The sequence below is a fragment of the Halichoeres trimaculatus genome, unplaced genomic scaffold (genome assembly GCF_033239565.1).
Source record: "Halichoeres trimaculatus isolate MK-OKI-2021-1 unplaced genomic scaffold, fHalTri1.1 fHalTri1_scaffold_6, whole genome shotgun sequence".
Taxonomy (NCBI): Eukaryota; Metazoa; Chordata; class Actinopteri; order Labriformes; family Labridae; genus Halichoeres; species Halichoeres trimaculatus.
This window is the reverse complement of record NW_027437184.1, coordinates 23,957,883-23,978,700: the sequence shown is the minus strand read 5'-3', so window position 1 is coordinate 23,978,700 and position 20,818 is coordinate 23,957,883. Positions and strand designations below refer to the sequence as shown.

Sequence of the window (20,818 nt, the reverse complement as noted above, 5' to 3'; positions counted from 1 at the left end):
CAGCGGCCAACAGCAGGCAAAATGCATGGCAACGCATAGCGGACAGTGTAAATGCCTAAGTTACTCATCAGTGGCTCAGTATTATAGTGATCACACTTCTAAATCTCATAAAATAATAAATGCTACTGTGCAAATGACTTGTGTGTATCCCATTTATCACATCATTCTCCCAGATGTAATCCTCTGGAGTCAGAAAAAAATGAGAGCAGATAAAAAACAAATACAAGAACATCATCACGCCTGATAAGTCTGTTTCAAGCAGTGGAGATTGCTCTAAGACGACAAGGGAAGCTCAGCTTCCCCTAAAATGTCCCCCAAAAAAGTGGTGATATGTACTGCTGTGTGTACATTTCATTGACTAAACATGCGCTAGAATTCCTTCATCTTTTGTTCTGAATCAGCTACCTACCACAGGTAACTGGCTCCACCTCCTTCTCATTCATCCTGAGAACGCTATGAATTCGTCCCTAAGTTGCATGAGGGCAGCAGCCACTTGATGCACAACGCGGGATGCCGTAAACTTGCTCAGCCACTCCGCATCCCCGACAGAGTACATTTAGCTGCCCGTGGCAAAGAACCGCAGGGCGATGCACAATGTCTGTGGGACAGTCAGTGCACCACTCCTGCGGGTTGCACGGGAAATGTACAGCTCTAATATTTCACAGAGGTAGAGAAGTCCGGGCCGTCAGAACCTATACCTCTCAAACAGCGAATCGTCGCTTTGATCGAGTGGATCTGATTGATCTTTAAACACCCCTTCTCTTCATAAAGCTCTTCTTACAACTTGTGCGCCTCTGTCCACCGGGTTTGGGAGAAAAGGGCACGCCATTGTTTCTGAGAAGCCAGTTGGGTGGTGGGAGGGGCTTTTTATAGGATTAGATTCAACCTCCAACTTATCCTGCTCCAGAGCAGGATAGCCATTCAGGGTAGGTGACCATGGTGATCTACTCTGACAAAAAAGGAACCGGCTTCGTGCTATTGGTTTTTAAGAGTTAACCCTGAAGTTATCTCGCTAAGACACTAATCCTGCTTCATGATATAGGCCTCTGCTCCTGGTGACAGATGTAAACAAGGATTGCCAGAGATCCAACCTGACAAAACATAAGCTGAGCATTGTAGCCAAGTCTTGGTTTTCTGACTCTGGATCAGTAGATAGACCTCTCTGTCTCTTTCTCTATGGGCTTAATCATGAAGTTTCAAAGTGCGTTGGTTTATAATCAGCACTTACACTTACTACTTATTTTCTAAGTCAGTATATCTGATTTTAAACTTTGAATGTGAACACAGCATTAGGCTACATATCACTAGCTAACAGCGCTCACTCACCGGCACACCTGCTCCATCCTCCTCTGGTTCTCCTCACAACTCCACTGATCTCCTACTCCACTGGTCTCCATCTTTCCTAACAGGCTCATAATTATAACCCTGAGGACCATCATATGGATAGGAATTGAGATTTTCTTCCTCTTCATTGACAGGAGTGACAGTCAGATCCATGTTTATTGACGTTAAACATATGTAGAAGCAGCAGGACTCCCTTTTGTGACGTCACATTCAAATACTGTTTTTTTTTTTTTTTTACACGGAAGTACAATAACCTGTACTAAAACGTCTCCAGGTGATCCTGTGGTTCATCAATTTATGAATTTCTTTCAGGATATTATCTATAAGTTAGTTTCCTATCAGTTTCTTAACAGTCATCTTTAACCTGCAATATGCCCCCTAAATGTTTTCATAATTCCCATTGCCACACATCGATTTGTCCCTCCTATATCTAAATGTCTCGAAAAGCTTTTTAACTTTGTCCCAGTGATGACCAGATTTATACGACTAAAGCATATCATCTTCTGAAGCACAAAAAACATATGACTTTGTGCCTGAGTAGCTCAAAGTTTCAATATTTGCATGGTAATAAGTGGCAAACTGAACTGTTTTATGTTCTATGTTTTATTATCCATGAGTCTGAAGTGCAGCTGCAGTAAAAAACAACAGTTATGGTTTTGTGCTGGGAGCGTTCTTTCATCACACTGGATCAGAATTTATTGTGCGTTGGTGTTGGAGGATGAGAATCATGAAGTTTGGAGCCAGGGCTGCTAAGTGAGACATTAGTTTTAGTGCCCCTGACACCGAGCAGGGGAGCTGTGATTGCAGCCATATTGCACAAGCTGTCTATTGAATTTTTGCCTAAATGTGCTTTTCTTCATCCCATACAGCCGTCAGTCTTAATGAAATGACAGTGTCATCTCATTCACTGTGTTCCCTTGTTGTCCCTCTGCTCGCTCCTCTCCTCCCTGATACTCCCTTTTCCTCTTTATCTCCCTCTCTCTGTCTCATCTTTGTTTTTCACATCTGTGGGGACGAGTAATGAACAGCTTCCCTGCTCTGATTGGATGATGTATGAAGTTATTAGGTGGGATGAAAGCATACATAACTCAAAGGATATGAAATGGAAGAGGGGGGAGAGGTGCAGGAGTTGAGATCTTGAAATGTTTTGACAAGCAGCTTTGAAACAGAGAGGATGAGGAGCACTGCAGATGCTTGCATGGAACAATGGGAGTAGGTCACAGTTTCACGGATGCCTCCACCCTGGCACACTTCCTTTGGGAAATTGTCCTACAGATCCCATCCTCTGCCACCCTCCTGCTCCCTGTGCTGCTCCCAAGAAGACAGGCAGATTGCGCAGTGCCCCAGGTCCTTCCCCAGAGAGTGTGTGTGAGGACATGGGCGAGGTTTAGAAGAGGGGGTGCTCCCACGTGGCCCTGACTCCTCCAGAGGCTTCTTCATCTATGTTTCATGTCCCCATAAAAGCTGCAGTGGTCAGCTCAGTGGTCCTCAAACTTTTTCAATAATGTACCCTGTCTGAAATATAAATAAAGCACCTTTTTATTAATGTACTATTCTAAAATATCAATAATGTACCTCTTACATCAAAAATATACCTGCTTTAAAAAATAATTATGAACACCCCTTGACCAACAACGCACCCACTTTAAAGATTCATGTTTCTTCAAAAAGTAGCTTTTGATCATCAGGAGACTTGCTGAAATGATGACGTCATCACATAAAGATCTCCTAAACCGGTTCATGACAAGTCAGAGGCACAGACCTCAAACATTTAAGTCTGCCCATGGCTCTGCCCCTGACAGGCTTTTAGAGGGGTGGCCAATCAGAGGGAAGGGGGATTGTGGAGCAGGAAGCCTTAAAGTGATACTCCGGGATGGAACAAGTTGGGTCCTATCACAAGGTTTAGGGCAGAAATTACCCCTACAGCAGTGTTTTTGTGCAGCAGAAGCCCAGAGCGCTCACACCAAACACCCCCTCCCTGCTCCTATGCCGGTTTCCTCTGCACTCAGACGGGGCCATATTTTACTTGACCAAAAACACAAATAAAGGGACTCCCACCGAAAAATCTGATATCGGTCTGCATTCACACTTTATTTAGAGAATTTTCAGCACGTTACTTCGACCTGGCAGACTACCTGTGTTTGTTTATATCTGGAACGCAGCGCGCGCGAACGGATACACTACAGCGCCTCGTTGCCAGCTGTGGCTCTGCAGCGGAGGTAGCGCCGTTTTACGACACGATGAGAACTAAAGCCTTATTTAGCGGTGTTTTTGTGTGAAAGTAACGCGCTGAAAATTCTCTAAATAAAGTGTGAATGCAGACCCATATCAGATTTTTCGGTGGGAGTCCCTTTATTTGTGTTTATGGTCAAGTAAAAAATGGCCCCATCTGAGTGCAGAGGAAACCGGCAGAGGAGCAAGGAGGGGGTGTTTAGTGTAAGCGCTCTGGGCTTCTGCTGCACAAAAACACTGCTGTAGGGGTAATTTCTTCCCTAAACCTTGTGATAGGACCCAATTTGTTCCATCCCAGAGTATCACTTTAAAGAGGCAGCGGCTGAAACATGGCATTTCCGACAGAGGCTGAAATAAGAGTTTTCTATGACACAAGTGTGAGAAAAATTGTTCTGTTTTAGCTTAAATCATGCAAAGCTCCCACAAGGGTACCAGATGGACAAAAAAAAGCACAGTACCCTGATCTAAGGCAAGTTAGATGGAGAAACACATTACCTCATAAACATTTATCAATGTCACCTGTCCCAAGAAAAAAATAAATTCAAACAAACAAAAAACTCACTATTTTCTTCTGCATGTAACTCTAATACACACTGTCCACAAAAAAAGTCATTTTTTAAATGCCCAAAAACTTCTCTGTCGAGGGTTCAGGACAATTGTTTAAAAAATACTTTTCTTGATACTGACAGTTTTTGTGAAATCTTTTGAAACTGTTGAAACAGACAGTTAAAAATGTGGTTTGATAAACTAAAGTATCTAACTGTGCAGGGAGGAGTTTTTAACTGGTCTGAAACAAGAGGCAACATCCAGTTGGTAAAAATGAAGCCTATGTGGAAGTGCTAAAAGTTGCTGCTCACTGAGGATCCACTTGAAGCTGCCTGCAGAAGAACTGGAAGTCCCGTACACACCCAGCCATTAAAAAGGGCTTTTACAGCATTAAAAAGCATATTTACAGCCTGGTTCAAAAAAACGCTTGGGTCTGACAGACTAGTTTTACTATCGACACACACTGTGCCTGTGGGGTGAATTTTTTTTTAACTCAACAATTTTGAAAATATCAGGATCACATCAAATGTGGCTGTGCCTACAGATTGGCTTCATTTTACTGTGTCAGGAAAAGACAGGCCACGTCATGGAGACTACATCCATGTTTGACACATTCTATGGTTAGAAACAGTGATGTCCCACCACTCTAAAGAAAAGATTTACAGCACACTGAAGGAAAAAGGCCTTTTTAAATTTTCCTTGGCTAATTTTCTACAATGTGAGGTACCTGCAGCTGAAAGGGGATGGGTGGAGCACATACAGGTCAGGATCAGCAACAAGATAAGATGAGCTGCTTTGACACAGCACAGGGCCAAAAAATAATTAACACAAAATGAGAGATCCTCACAGCTGCTTTATGAATTTATGCATGACTGGTATTTTTAAGTTAAATGAAGAAAAAAAAAGTCACCCCTGCAGTTATCTAGGGGGTGGTAGTACCCCATTTAAGAATGCACTTTAGCTATGGATCAGGAAGTGTTTGTGTCCGGGTTGGGGCTTTTACCTCACTGCAGAGGAAGCATGAAGCGGCTAGGTGCTGAGCTCAGGAGATAACTCCAACTCCCACAACACAGTGAGTGGTTTGTGTAATCACTGGGGGCACTGGTGACGTCTGACAGGAGCTGCAAAGTTCTGTCTGTTTCTTAAATGAAGGCAAAGTAGGCTGCAGGGACTCCACTCATGAAACATTCAACCTCTTCATTCACCCTCCATCCTCTCCTCCACTAGCCAGTCAACGTGATTATTTATCTTTTATTTAGCACAGACTGGACTGCATCCTCTGGTGGCCCCAGCTTTGCCAAAAATAAAACCGGTGGTGAGAAAAAGGACAGATGTGTTGCTTTTCCCCCAATTTAAAGCAAGTTTTGAACACTTTCAGAAATAATGATTAAAGTGAAAAAAAAAACAAAAAAAAAAAACGCTTTCCTCTCATTTTCAATCACTGAGTGGATCGATACAGTGGTCACACTCAAACCTAAACCATGAGTAGCTTGTCTGAATGAGATCATTCTACATCTTTTTGAGAAAACTTTCTCTAAAACTGAAGTTAATACTAAAATAAATGCAGGATGTTTTGTTGAAGTAGTGTATTTTTTCACTGAATACTAAAAGTTAAGTGTCTGAACTTTTCCATCGGTATCGTTGTGTCATCGACTGCAAATCTTAACGTAACATTTCATGACACAGACTAATGTTACTCACTGCTTACGGGCAGTCAAGCTCATTAACACAGATTATTGCTATGACCTCTCTCCTTGTGCGCACCCTGCTCCTCCACCTTAATAATAACACACACACCTGCGCTCCTGCATGACAGTGCTATGCAGCTCTCCTCTCTTCACCTCTGGCTCTGTGATGTGTTGTGTCTGCTGTTATGCAACATGTTCAGAATATTTTGGTCCCTCTTTAACACATTATGTGGCATCCACAACTTCTTAGCTCAGTTTTAGGTGGGTACTGATCTGTAGTCCTGTGGAAAAATCAGACTAGCTTCAGAGAGAGCTGAACAGGGGCAGGTTGGGGAAACAGCACAGCATCATTTAGTCTTAACTTTTTTTATGTTTGTGAAAAGCAAAATCATAATTGATATATAAAACCACCCAGTCCTGTGTGGCTACTGCAGGGTAGAGAGGGACCTGTAGGTTTTCAGTTGGTGTTGTTTGACTTTGTAAAGTTCTCCAAAAACTCAAAGGATTTTTACATTACATGTCACATCCAACTATTTGCACCACATTCACATACTAACGCCAGAAGCCTCTATTTCAAGGAGAGTGAGTGCTGCGTCTTAAAGGGCAACTCCGTTTTTTTGACATCTGGACTTTATTTATAGGTGTGTGCATGCTCATATACTCACTCAGACAAACATCATGCAGCTCAGAGTCCTATGGCAACAGAAGAGGAGTGTGTTTGTGATAACGATGGATGAAAAAATATAGCCGAAATGAGCGATTTTGCAGAGATTATGTCCCGCGCTGAAGCTCCCTTGCCGTGGCCCCCGCTAAGTGCGGCTAAAATCGGTTGGATCTAAATATCTCCTGAAGGACTCCGAGCTGCACGATGTTTGTCTCAGTGAGTATATGACCATGCACACACCTATAAATAAGGTCCAGGTGTCAAAAAACCGGAGTTGCCCTTTAACAGAGAAGGCGTTGGGAGATGTTTCTTGTGGTGTTGTTTTTCCAGCTCTTTGTCCACTTTACAAAATAATCTTGTCTGTGTGAGTAAATGCATGCATGTGTTTGTGTGTCCGAGGAGAAATGTGAATACGACAATCTAAGAATGAGATCCCGTCACGTAAATTAGATGAATAACATAAGGCTATTTAGTCTGTTCAATAAAAAACATGGTTTACACCTGATTTATGAGAGAGGTAACTCTAAATCACTTCTGCTGTGATCTGGCACTATATGGAAAAAAAAAAACTTTCCAGGGGTGTGGGTGCCTCCATCGGGGGGAACAGGCTTACATAATGGTCGGGAAAACACCGGCTTTGTCAGCTACAGACAAGTTTAGCTTTTTCTCCTGCAATGTTTCATCTACTGCTACAATTAAAAACTTGTGATGTCATGTGGGACAGACATACACACCAGGACTGGATCAAGTGTGTGCATAGTTCATAGAGATAACCAGCTACAGTGAGCTGATTCATAGATCCTGTCTGTCATGAAGGAGGGACAAAAGATTAAGCAGAGATCATTGGGGACTGTGAATGTCTGACTTGAACAGACTATTTAAATTTTATGCCTATTTATATTTTATATCTTTTTAGAAGTATTTATGTAAACTAGGCCTGGAAAAATAGTCAATAAATCAATTAATCATTCAATAAATGAAATGAAGTCAATAATTTTGCCGACCATGTTGCATGCGTGTTTGTTTTTGTAGTTTGGGATGAAGCTGATGAAGCCGCATGGATGGGAGGAGAAACGTCTTCACAAACTCTAAACAGTCCAGTAGAGCTGGATGAGTGAGAATTTACATGGACACAGAGAGTGTAGTTTGCTACATCACAAAAGAAATTCTGCATTTTAACCCGGTTTTCTTATTCAAGTGCAATTTTTAACTGAGAGCCCATTTTATTTTTATTTTTTGTTTTCTTTTTGGATATTTTAAAGTTATTGATATTCCAATTACATTCATAAAAATACTTGCAAAAAATAAAAGTTTATTGCATTTGAAAGGGTGTATTGCATTATTGTGATATATATATACTTTTTATATTAGTGGTTAATTGAGTCTCAAAATAACACTGTCAATAATAGTGTTTATTGTCAATAATTGTGGTACAATATATTATTCAACAAAATTTATCAGCCCAGGCCAGATGTTAACACTTAATTTGACTTGCCCTTTTTTTTTGGTTGCCACTTTGAATTTTCTTGCTGCTGCTGCTGAGAGATGCTGCCAAACTGAATTTCATTGTATTCTGTACAATTACAATGAAGCTTCTATCTATCTTTCTATCTAAGTTCCTCTCCCTGTGGTTAGTATCTTTCAACTCTTATTTATTTGTCTAACCCTTTTCTTTTCCAGGTTGTGTACCTCTGTGCATGTCTGCTCTCCACCTCTGGCAGAGGCTCCTGTCTTACACAATGTTGTTTCCTGTGCTCTCTTGCAGAGCCCCAGCTGAAGGGCATTGTTACGCGGCTATACAGCCAGCATGGATACTACCTGCAGATGCAGCCTGACGGCACAATGGACAGCACAAGGGATGAAAGCAGCTCATTTTGTGAGTGTGTGTTTGTGTGTGCTTCAGTCTACAGTCCTTGTGTGCTTGCTTGTGGTTGTGTTGTGTAATTTAATGAAATTATTCACAGTCTGGTCTGAGCTAGAGGAACAGGGTATATGTCAGACTCCAATAAATGCATGCAACACCTGCAGACTTCACTGTCACAGGAGCCAAACCTCTGAGTGTGCTAGAGTTGTTCTTGTAGTGTGCACACTGAGGTTTACAGGGGATTGACAGTGGATGTCAGCAGCCAAGGAGCAAAAGTTAGATGTTAGAAGTTTATGACTCAAGAAATCAATGCTGCTGTGTGACAGTCCTGCACTTGGGTGTGACATATTGGCACCATTAAGACGACATGAACTTTCAGCGTGACCTTTAAAACTCTGACTCTGGGTTCAGGGCCAGCAGGGCTCTTTTCTAGTATCATTTCAAGGTATTTGCCTGTTTGACCTTTCAGACTCCAACACTGGCTCTTCTGAAGATACTTACACTGTGACAGACTTTTCAAATTCTGTCTATTTATCATCCTTTTTTATTTCAGGATGAGCTGAGTCCATTAAAAAGTCCACAGTACTTTCACCGACCCAGACACCCAGTGTCCATTTTCCAACACTATTTTTGCTCTAAGCTGACTGTGAAAGAAGATTTCTATTATCGCCCAGGTTTATAGGCAGTGTGAAGCACAGTGAAGGTGACATGCTGTTGTGTTTACATCAACATAAACTCTGCGAGGTCACACTATTTGGGCTTTAAGAGAGATATAGCATGCTGCAGTGACACTGCAGCCTAATAGAGTGAAGACAGAAACGCAGACTGTGTTGCAGTTGGATTTCACAATCTTCCTTCTCTTTTTTTCTCACTCTTTGTCATGTCTTATCTCTGCTACTTTACTCCCCCAATTTAGCACAGTTCAACTTAATTCCAGTGGGACTGCGGATTGTGGCAATCCAAGGGGCAAAGACAGGGTTATACCTGGCCATGAATAGCGATGGATACCTATATACCTCGGTAAGTACGCCCCACAGATATATAGAGCTTTATACAAAAGAAAGAAATCTCATTAAAAAGATGCAACACTTTTAGGAAAAGGGAAAATGTGATTGCTCCTGTGTTTCATAGTGTTAAGTACAGGTTCAGGTAGGGATAGATGAGTTTCACGTCTTGTAGCAAATGCTCCTGTTGTCTGCACTTAAAGGGCATATTGCAGGTTACACTTTTCTATAACTTCACACTTCACATCCTCTGATAATGGCAGTCGGATATGTCAATCATTGGTTGTATATGTTATTCAACCAAAAAGGGCACAAATTTAGAGGAAGAAGTGGCTGTTTTCAGTATAGCTGTTTAGAAAGCTTTTTTAAAGGATAAGTTCGGTTAATACAGCTTTTACATTGTTTATAGAATGAAGTAGAACAAATACTCACCCAGAAGGCTTTCCTGATCCAAGCAGTGCTTCGGGAGATATTTAGATCCAAAATCGTTCAGCGTATGTCCGTATAATGTAATCCATCGGGGCATAGACAGCGCCGCTCCTAAAACTGCATTATTCATCCAAAAACTCATGTTTTTCACCCATATTCCATCATGGTCCGCTCCGGGTTAGTCCTCTGCTGCAGTCTGTGTCACTCCAGACAGCGCTGTGTGGCTGGAGTCAGCTCTCCAGAGAGTACTGCGCACGTGCAGAGGGGCAAGGGTAAACAAAGTCTCCGTCAGTTCAGAGGTCACTACAGCCACACAGCGATGTCTGGAGTGACACAGACTGCCGCAGAGGACTAACCCGGAGCGGACAATGATGGAATATGGGTGAAAAACATGAGTTTCTGGATGAATAATGCAGTTTTAGGAGCGGCGCTGTCTATGCCCCGATGGATCCCATTATACGGACATACGCTGAACGATTTTGGATCTAAATATCTCCCGAAGCACTGCTTGGATCAGGAAAGCCTTCTGGGTGAGTATTTTGTTCTATTTCATTCTATAAACAATGTAAAAGCTGTATAAACCGAACTTATCCTTTAACATTGAATTAAACTTAATTGAACTGAACTGAACTGAACTGAACTGAACTGAACTGAACTGAACTGAACTGAATTGAATTCAACAAAAAACGTATTTGATCCCAGAGGGGCAATTACAGTGCATAGAGCAGTCAACAAAGACGAGAACAGACAGCCCTAACAGACAGACCGTATTGCACATTTCCTTTTAAAGTCTACTGTTTAAAATGCTAAAATCCTTACTCCAAGAAGACATTTCTTATTTTTTGAGAGGCAGGAAAACATATTCCTGTGGGTGTATTGATACAAGGAGAGATTTTTTTGTGTCTGAAAATTAAAATAAGTTTATAGATAGTAAGATAGTCATGATGCTATTTGCATTAGTGGACTTTGCGAATCAGTATCTAATCAGGCAATCAGCAGGGACATGTCTTAAATATAATAACACCGATCAGTAGTGTAGGCATCACAGAGTCAAGAAAATTCTTCACAATACAAAACAACCATAAACATGACTCAACTCTATGTTAATTATAATTAACAGTGATCAAGGTTATATTTCTTTAGACACTAAATACTCCACTATTATTTGTTTTGGGTCTTTCCTTACATAGTATTTAGAAAATATTTGTTATCTACCTTAATTAGCCTCACAGTATCCAATCTGCTTCCGGTTTACTCCCCTAAGCGTGTGATGTTGCACACTGAAACCATCACAAGGGAATAAAAAAACGGCAATTTTTCTCTCAATGAATCAAAAGCCACAAATGGGCCAATGAAATGCAGAAGCACAACTCAGCGCTCCTCAGGCTATCCGGGGTTTGCAACTCAAACAACGAGGAAAAGTCACAGCTGTCATGAGGATTGATATTGCCCAGCTCGGTAAAACCTCTTAAACCAACAGAACACAAATATGTTTTAATGCCTTACTAAAGCTTTGCAACTAACAAAACTGCCCAAAACACAGCCATTGAGATAAAATGTCAGGGTAGTAACCGGCATGAGATATGACCGGAAAACTTTGAAATTATTAAAAAAAAAAAAAAAATGAAAAAAAAAAAAAAAAAAAAAAAAAAAAAGAAAAACTTGGAAAAAAAAAAACTGTTAGTTTGTTGCAACCAATCTGACCCTAGAGGAGAGATTCTTCTCATGGATTCCATTAAACTTAATGAAAGTAAAGTGAGAAACAGAAGGGTAAATAGGGTTGACAGCCATAAAGTATACCTGCTGGATATTCAAATGACTTTTGAAATGAGTATTCTTACACTCTTTCTAAACTGATAACCTTGATAAACAGACTGCGATCAGCTCTGGCAGATAGTAGGTACAGATTTTTAACTCATGAGATTTCTGTTCAATGACTCATGTCTGAGGTCGCAGATAAGTAGAGAGAATATTATCATTTGCATGGATTAATTTATGACATCAGCATATATAAAACTAGATCATCATATTACAAAGCCAGAACTGTTCGTAGCAGGAGGGTGAAAAGACAGAGGGGGAGCAGAGTGTATGAAAACTCTTTTTTTTCTAATTTACTAAGTGAAGCAAAACATTTTATTAGCCTTTAAATGCCATTAAATTATTCTAGAAAAGTGTCAGAGGGGCTTGGATATAATAGCCATAGGGGCTTCAATACAAGCTGCACAGAAGAATTGTGTTAGATATGATTGAGGAGTCAGTTTCAAAATGAAGTCCTGATCTTTTAAAAACACATGTATACTCACTGGAGAGCATAGAAAACGATAATTGGTGTCTTGGACGGTACGCCAGACAGTACACAGTCTGATCAGCACCTTGGACAGTGCCTGCAATATGGTCTTGCCAAAACGCTTGTCATCTTGTAAAGCTATTACTTTTAGTGGGAAAGTGTTCAGACTGAACAGGTCAGCCAGTGAATCTTGGAGCAGATGAGTTTCAGCACCATGGACAGCACCAACACCACTGCCTACATGATGGAAGAGTCAGTACGCTCAACCATCGAGACACAGTTAAAAAACAACAACGATGGGAGCTTTCAGAAGAAGGACAAAGGCTCAAAGTGTCAGTAATACATTTGTTCTTGTTGTTGTTGATTTGCGTATATTGTGACACCAAAAGATAGGCCTGTTGCGATAATCAATAAATCAATTAACCGAACGATAAATAAAAACGTCCTCGGTAAGTTTGCCAGCCTCGTTAAACTGACACATGCATGCATGTTTGTTTTCCTCCTCTCTTTCGACCAAAGAGGCTGAATGAGAAGACTCGTCTATCTTTCCTAACATCGGGGTGCATAGGTTCTACAGAAGATTTAGTGGATTTATAGTGGAGTGAGCATCTGTCAAAAATGCGATCGTTGGCATCTTTTGCGACGGGGCTGCTCACGCGTACACACGGAGAGAGCTGAAGCGAGCGTCCTGAGGGGTAATGGAGGAAACACACGCTAATATGAGTGATGGCACCAAAAAGATACGGTTCTTAAGGCGCCTGCCATTTTTTATCAGAATGAACAAAGTGTGAGCTCATGAACACCAACGAGCTGATATGTCGCATTTGTTTGAAAATAGTGGCGACGAAGAAGAAGGGGAGGTGCAGCGGAGCCTTGTTCTTTGACAATCCGCTCTTACTGAGGCTTTTGGTCAGCAAAGTAAATAGAAATAAAAGCGCCAAATGGTGGGCGCTCGAAGACAGCTTCATTGCCAAAGAAATGCAGCCCTTCAATACGGTTGAAAGCCAGAAATGTTAAAAATGTTTGACAAACAGTACGGATTGACTGGGAAAAAGTACATGTTACAAACAATTCAGGAACTGTATAAACTCCCTTTTATTTAGGCTATAGTTTTTATTGTTGTTTTCTTTTTGGAGTTTCGTTTTTTCTTTAGAGACAGGGTCTGTGTTTTATTGTTTTTGATTAGTATTAATTATTTTCATTGACATGTATTTTTTTTTCTAAAAGAGAGTCCGTTTCATTTTCATTGTATTTTTTTTCTCTTTCTTGTTTGTTAAATTTATTATATTTTTTGTTTAATTTATTTTATTTAAAAGATCCTGACCTTTTAATTACAGTTAAAAACTCTTAAGAAATTAAAGTTTCTTGCTTTTGATATGGTGTACTCACTTTATTATCCCATTTATCATAATTACATCAATGAAAAAATGGAAAAAAAAATCAAAATAACATTGACAATAATATCGTTTATCGGCAATAATATTTTGGAAAATTATCGTCTCGCAAAATTTGTTATCGTGACATGCCTACCAAAAGAGTATATAACGACAAACTGTGACAAGTATACTTTACCATGTAAAGGTAATGGAGGGCTGAATATATCGCTGATTTAAACAGAAGCATTTTTCTTGTGCTAGAAGAGAGTATGCACTGTATGTACTCTATCATAAAACACAGTGGGGGAAATGTTTTAACTGCAGTCTTAACTGGACCACCATGAAAAACAGACTGAGTGATGTGACAGCCGTCAGAAAATATATTGCATGTGTTCCTCTTCAGCGGTAATCTGCATGTTGGTTTCAGCATAATAAGTGCGACAATCTATGCAAAGCATTGAATGCAAAAGCATTTTTATGCATATGAGATGTTAAGGAGGGAGCATCATCCGTACATGTGAGAGTTAAATCCTAACTTATGGCACATACGCCTCCTCCTATTATCTTCTGAGCTTCTGATTAGCATGCAGGAGACTTGGGCACCCTGCCTCTGTGAACAGAGAGAAGAAGGGATTTCCTCAGCACCAGTCAATAGCTGCACTGCATCTCACACTGACCTCTTTCAGAGAGTTTCCTCTCACACTTACACACACAAAATATACATAGGCACGCTCACACACATACTGTTACAGGATGAGTTGATATAGGTGCTGCACAACGGAGCAGCTGTCGTCTTTTGTAAAGCATGCACGTTTGATTTAATGAACCTCTTCTGTGTATCAGATGTACTCCTATGCTTGTGCAGGTGTTATAACAAGGTCTTATATAGATATACGTCTTTGTGTATCGAGCTTTTAGTTGTTTTCACATTTTAAAGCCAGTAGAGTGTGTGAGGATGAAAAGGGATGTTTACATTTATGATAAATGAACCCATCATCGACACTCACAGAGGAGCTGAGGTGACTGACAGAGTGACAAGTGGCATCCTTTCAGCTGTTTTCTCATCTTGCTGCTCATACTGCCACTCCTGCTCACTAAAAGCAATGTTCTTTCCTGAATATCTCACAGTATTCCTCCGATGCTCACCCAGTATTCATATAGCGGTGAGTTTGTAAAAGACCTGTCTCTGTAACAAGCAAAAGAAGTCCACTGCTACCATGTTGCAGGCACAAATCTCAGCCCTGCTACCTGTAGGTGACAACAGAAAATGGCTGATCCCATTTTAAAAATAGAGCCTGGCTCATTCGTGCCCCATTTTATAATCTATGTGCTCTGGAAAACTCCTCGCAGACGCAGAGAGGAGGAGGAAGAAGGAGAAGGAGAGGCTGTCATGAGAGTGGTGTTGACAGGCAAGTTTTCACAGAAACACTTCCTGTGCCTGTCGAGATTTACACACGGGCTTTGCCTCTTACTCTGAATATTTGGTGGCCTCATTCAGGGGTTAGTGTGCATTTTTTATGGTCCCATGCACCCAGTAGCTTTCTTTGAATCCATGTCACAGAAAAACAGAAACTTTGAGCTATGTCAAAACAGCCAGTGAAGGATTAGAGCTAGAGTCAAAGTTTAAAAGGATAGTTCAGTTTTTTTGAAGTGGGGTTGTATGAGCTCTATGTAACCACTAAGGACATTAGATACAGTAGAAAGGTGTCTCCTCTCCCTCAGTAAGACACAGACTGTAATCGATGGTGACGAGGAAATAGGCGCTAACAGGGAAAGAGCGTACCAAATTCAAAGGCTGTTTTCTCTGCCTACAAGAACTAAAATCAAAAAGTAATACCACAGTTTAAGAGTACACTACATCAAATATTTTTTAAGTGCATTAAGTCTTCGGAAATATAAACATTTTTCCGGACCTAACTAACTGGTCATGTATCCGTCCGCGCAGCACTAGTGCGCTCCGTCCCCCTCCTCCTTTCAGCTGTAGGGAATGTAAACAAGCTATGCTTCGGGCGCCGGTTGTAACCTCATGTAAGTTTGATCAAGTATCGTAATTCTTTTGTTTGTACTCTAAGGATTGTGAGGCAGCGTAGGAAATTCAAAATGAGTGACTATGACAGCGACGATGACATTCCATTCACTTTGGAACCAAAAGGATACCTGTATGAACCGGAGTACACAGAAGAAGAGCTGCTACAGATGGCGACTGAAAGGAATACAGAGGAAACATCTGCAGACACTGGACATCAAGATGCTGAGTGTTACTGCTGCCACGACTGTTGTTGTTGTTGCTGTTGCAGGACACTCCAGAATTCAGAAGAGCAGGGAAATCTGTGTGATGAGTTATACAGACGGCTTGAGAGTCAGCAGTGTCCTCAGACAAATCCTGAAGAGTGTCTGTAACCAAGTTCCACTCGTGACAGCACTAACACTCAGCATCCGTGGGCATTGAGTCACAGCTCAGACATTGACACCACTGAGTATTTCAGACTCTATCTTGATGTCCAGTGTCCGCGGATGTTTCCTCTGTATTCCTTTCAGTCGCCATCTGTAGCAGCTCTTCTTCTGTGTACTCCGGTTCATACAGGTATCCTTTTGGTTCCAAAGTGAATGGAACTACATCGTCGCTATCATAGTAACTACTTTTGAATTTCCTACACTGCCTCACAATCCTTAGAGTACAAACAAAAGAATTACGATACTTGATCAAACTTACATGAGGCTACAACCGGCGCCCGAAGCATAGCTTGTTTACATTCCCTACAGCTGAAAGGAGGAGGGGGGACGGAGTGCACTAGCGCTGCACGGAAGGATACATGACCATTTAGTTAGGTCCGGATAAATGTTTATATTTCCGAAGACTTAATGCACTTAAAAAATATTTGATGTAGCGTACTCTTAAACTGTGGTATTACTTTTTGATTTTAGTTCTTGTAGGCAGAGAAAATAGCCTTTGAATTTGGTACACTCTTTCCCTGTTAGTGCCTATTTCCTCGTCACCATCGATTACAGTCTGTGTCTTACTGAGGGAGAGGAGACACCTTTCTACTGTATCTGTGTCCTTAGTGGCCGCATAGAGCTCATACAACCCCACTTAAAAAAAACTGAACTATCCCTTTAAGGTATGTTTTAAAGAAGATGGTAATATTCCTGTGGTCTCTTATGGGGACTGTTTTTGTGTTTAGCTCAGGTATCTAGTGTTGTTGTGCTCCTTTACACCACAGTCAGCTTTACAGAGAACGATATTCTGATGTGAAGATAATACAGTGCAGTGAAGGCACACTCTTTTCCTTTTGAGTTGTAGTTTTCTAAAACCTGAACAGGAAGGTTATAGGAGTACAGGGAGGTTTGGTATTTGCACGGAGTGAGTCACTCTCCACCACTGACTGCTGGAACACGGAGTAAGCTTGTTACAGCGAGCTTGGCCAATGTTCAGTCAGTTTTTATTGTGATGTATCACCTGTAATGTCAATGTGTGTGCCTCAGTCAAAGAGTGTTTTCTGGTGGCAGTGCACTCTGTGGTTACTGCTGCCTCTCTGACTGCAGCTCACTAAACCTCAGACACGTAAACTTGCACGTCACATTAGAGTTATTATTCACCTTTGCTTTATTTTGGTGAACTGAAGGCGACAAAACGTGAAAGCTTGTGAAATTCAAGACTACTTTTTACAGTCTCAGAGTGATCTGAATATGAATATCACAACGTTTTTTGGCAAAAAGGAGAGACTCGTATCAAGATCAGAGAACTGTGGTGTGGATACGCTGAACAGGAGTGTCAGAAAACAGAGGCTGATTGATGTGAGAGTGGAGGCTAATTCAACAAAACTTCCAAAAGGAAAACTTGTGCAGCAGGAGAACTAGTGCAGCACTGTTTGGCAACATTGTGTAATTGCATTTAATTTGGACAGTATAGTGATTTGCAACTATGGTGAATAATATGAGTTGGACAATGCAGAAATTATTGGTTGGTGGAAAAAATGCACATCTCAATTAAAAAGAACCAAATATTAACTGAAATGATTGAATTTCAAACTAGAAAAGCACTCAGAGGGTAGAGACCTCCACCAAGCATATTGTGATTGTCAGACAACACTTTAGTCCAACTTTAATGTTATACTCTCTTTCAGCAGACTATCTGCTACAATTTGGTTTTAGTCGCAGGTTTGTACGATAATTTTTTACCGGGCAGTGTTGAAAATAATGACGACCCAGTTCATATTTCATAATCCAGATCTTAGTATCCAGAATTTTGCCAGGATCTGGATTGTACTTTAACATCTGTCAGAAATTATGGTGACCTTGTCTTGTATTGTTTTGCAAACTAATCCGACCATTTGTCAGAGGGTTGTATACACATATGGTGAAAACGGCCCAATCTCGCAATGATAAAGAATCTTTTAAAAAATCCTGGATCCAGACGGTGATCCAGATCACCTCCAAATTCAATCACTTTTGCCTTATCTCATTTTGAACATTTCCTGAAAATTATATCAAGATCCGTTCGTTACTTTTTGAGTTATGTTGTTAATAGACAGACAAACTCTCCCCAAAACATAACCTCATTGGTGGAGAAAATAAAACATAGAAAACAAAATATAGAAGGAAAGGGGTTTGAGTTTTTTCTGGCTAAAGGTCTAGTCTAGTTAGTGCTCTTAATTTGGACTAGATAGACGAAGTCTGTCAGGGTGTTTGGTGTCAAAGAGAAACATGAAAAGTTTTATGACATTCTTGTTTTTGTTGTTTGGTTAGTTTACTTTCAATGTCATAACCACGCTGCATACACGGGAAGTCTGACCTGCTGACGGTGTACAAGAGGTTGTAATGTTTGTAAAGACACAGGTGCACATTTAATCCTTTAAAGTGATACTACGGGATGGAACAAGTTGGGTCCTATCACAAGGTTTAGGGCAAAAATTACCCCTACAGCAGTGTTTTTGTGCAGCAGAAGCCCAGGGCGCTCGCACCAAACACCCCCTCCCTGCTCCTCTGCCGGTTTCCTCTGCACTCAGACAGGGCCATTTTTTACTTGACCAAAAACTCTAAACGAACTCCCAACGAAAAAATCTGATATCGGTCTGCATTCACGCTTCATTTAGAGAATTTTCAGCGCGTTACGTTCACACAAAAACACCGCTAAATAAAGCTCTAGTTCTCATCGTGTCTCTTTGTCCTGGCAGACTACCTGCGTTTGTTTATATCTGGCGCGCTGCGCGCACGCGGACTGATACACTAAGCGGCGAGCGCCTCGTAGCTAGCTGTGGCTCTGCAGCTGAGGTAGCGCCGTTTTACGACACAATGAGAACTAGAGCCTTATTTAGCAGTGTTTTTGTGTGAAAGTAATGTAATGCTGAATAAAGTGTGAATGCAGACCGATATCAGATTTTTTTGGTGGGAGTCCGTTTATTTGTGTTTTTGGTCAAGTAAAAATTGGCCCCGTCTGAGTGCAGAGGAAACCAGCAGAGGAGCAGGGGGGGGGTGTTTGGTGCGTGCGCCCTGGGCTTCTGCTACACAAAATCACTGCCGTAGGGGTAATTTCTGCCCTAAACCTTGTGATAGGACCCAACTTGTTCCATCCCGTAGTATCACTTTAAAGGATTAAATGTGCACCTGTGTCTTTACAAACATTACAACCTCTTGTACACTGTCAGCAGGTCAGACTTCCCAGAGTATCACTTTAAATTCCAAATCTCAGCCTTTTGTGCAATTACATAATTGGGCATTCTCAAAATGTGATTTTATTCACTTAATTAAGAAGTACTCCCGACCAGTCTTGGTGAGTCTGCTCAGCTGTAATCTTTCCTACGTGTACTCAGAGTATATTAAGCAACGTGAATTGAGCCCACGCTACTGGACAAACTGTGCGTCCTCACTAAGTCTCGTGCCCTCCAGGCGCTGTCTTCTGCATTGTTCTATGAAATAAGTTTGCTTTAGCCCTTACAGGCATACCTCATTCACACTGGATGGTCTCTATACATGTATTAACATCACTCAGAATGTAAGAATTTGGCTGCAGGCTGTCTTTGATCGCCAATGCTAAAAACCTTCATTGAAGATGTTTCTCTCCATGAAATCTAGGACAACTTTTTTTGAATCAATCAAAGCTTTCGTAACATTTTTTTCCAAACAGTTTACAGCTCTCTCCTGAGACAGCGTGCAGTTTATATGTGCCTGTAGTTCATTAAAGAAATGCTTGAAGGACAAATGAAAAATAAACTCTGTTTCTAAAAGCTTCTGGTTCCGTGTTTGATAGAAAGAGCAAGGGAGACGGAGGGAGACAGGGGAGGGATAAAAGAAGAAATGAGAGACCTATTGACAAAGAAGCGATGTCCTTTCTATTCTTTTCATGGGGGGGTTGCATTGGGATGCAGGACATCACCAGCAGAGCGATAGCATCGCTGTTTTATCGCAGGACAGGATAAAATGTGGACATTAGAAAAAGCAGCTTAGAGAATAATTGGCCAGAGGAAGAGAAAAGAGATGAAGTGAAGAAATGTAATGATAAAGACGGACACTCTGCCGGGCAGCCAATTATGCACTTAGGGAAAGGAAAACCTTTTTCTTTCTGATTGGCTCATGATACACCTTGTGCCTGTGCTCTCCTTCCAAAATTGTTCCAGGGATATATCTGAATTCAGTCATATGATGATGGTTCACACTGAATCACCACTTCCTGCGTCCTTTCTTACCTTGAAAATTAAAAGCGCGGTGATTCAGGCGCCCACCTTCATCAGGGAGGTCAAAGAGGGAAAGTCAACAGCTACAGCATAATGACGGGGATCTTCCAGCTGTCAGTCAACACAACAGAGACGTCCATGCACGTTATAATCCCCTCTACTGTTGTCATGCCAGCATCATGCCTCCCAGGCTATCATAAAGCATTAGAGACAGACCATACATGTGAGCTGCTAGACAGAATTAACTGCCAGTCTCATCCTCTGGAAAGCCCTTTAAATAAGCACGTCTATGGCCTATTGACTTATGTAACGTGGTGTGTCACAGTGGATCTACATCTGGCTCCACAGCAGCATCAGCAACATGCCTCGCTGGTGGAGCCCTGGTTTTGCATACACACACACACACACACACACACACACACACACACACACACACACACACATACACAGATTAAGAGCATGTGAGGATGTAAGAAATCATTGTTGTGAATGAGCTTTCATGTTGTCGTGTGTGTGGGTTGCTGCAGTATCAAAGCAGAGCAGTGGAAAACGTGGTGTGATTGCAGCAGCTGGGCTGATCTCTCAGCTTCCCAGAGGTTACACTGGGAGCTGCTGGGACAGTCAGCAGATGCAGGGAAGCCTCTGTGACACTGTGACCCCTGCTGTTTAAACAGGGGACTGCAAATAATTACATTTTATAGATGTTTTGAATT

The 20,818-nt window shown here is 41.3% G+C and overlaps 1 protein-coding gene and 1 long non-coding RNA gene across 2 annotated transcripts in view; one reads left to right on the top strand and one right to left on the bottom strand.

Moving 5' to 3' along the window:
• LOC141791767 (uncharacterized) overlaps positions 1-20,818 on the bottom strand; it is a 76,328-nt gene that overhangs the window by 35,190 nt on the left and 20,320 nt on the right. The gene's annotated exons all lie outside the window — the stretch shown is intronic.
• The window catches only part of fgf11b (fibroblast growth factor 11b), a 58,648-nt gene that overhangs the window by 27,363 nt on the left and 10,467 nt on the right, over positions 1-20,818 (top strand). The window contains exons 2-3 of the mRNA XM_074672414.1: positions 8,240-8,350; positions 9,255-9,358. Coding sequence (XP_074528515.1) covers positions 8,240-8,350; positions 9,255-9,358 — 215 coding nt within the window. The remainder of the gene's footprint in view (positions 1-8,239; positions 8,351-9,254; positions 9,359-20,818) is intronic.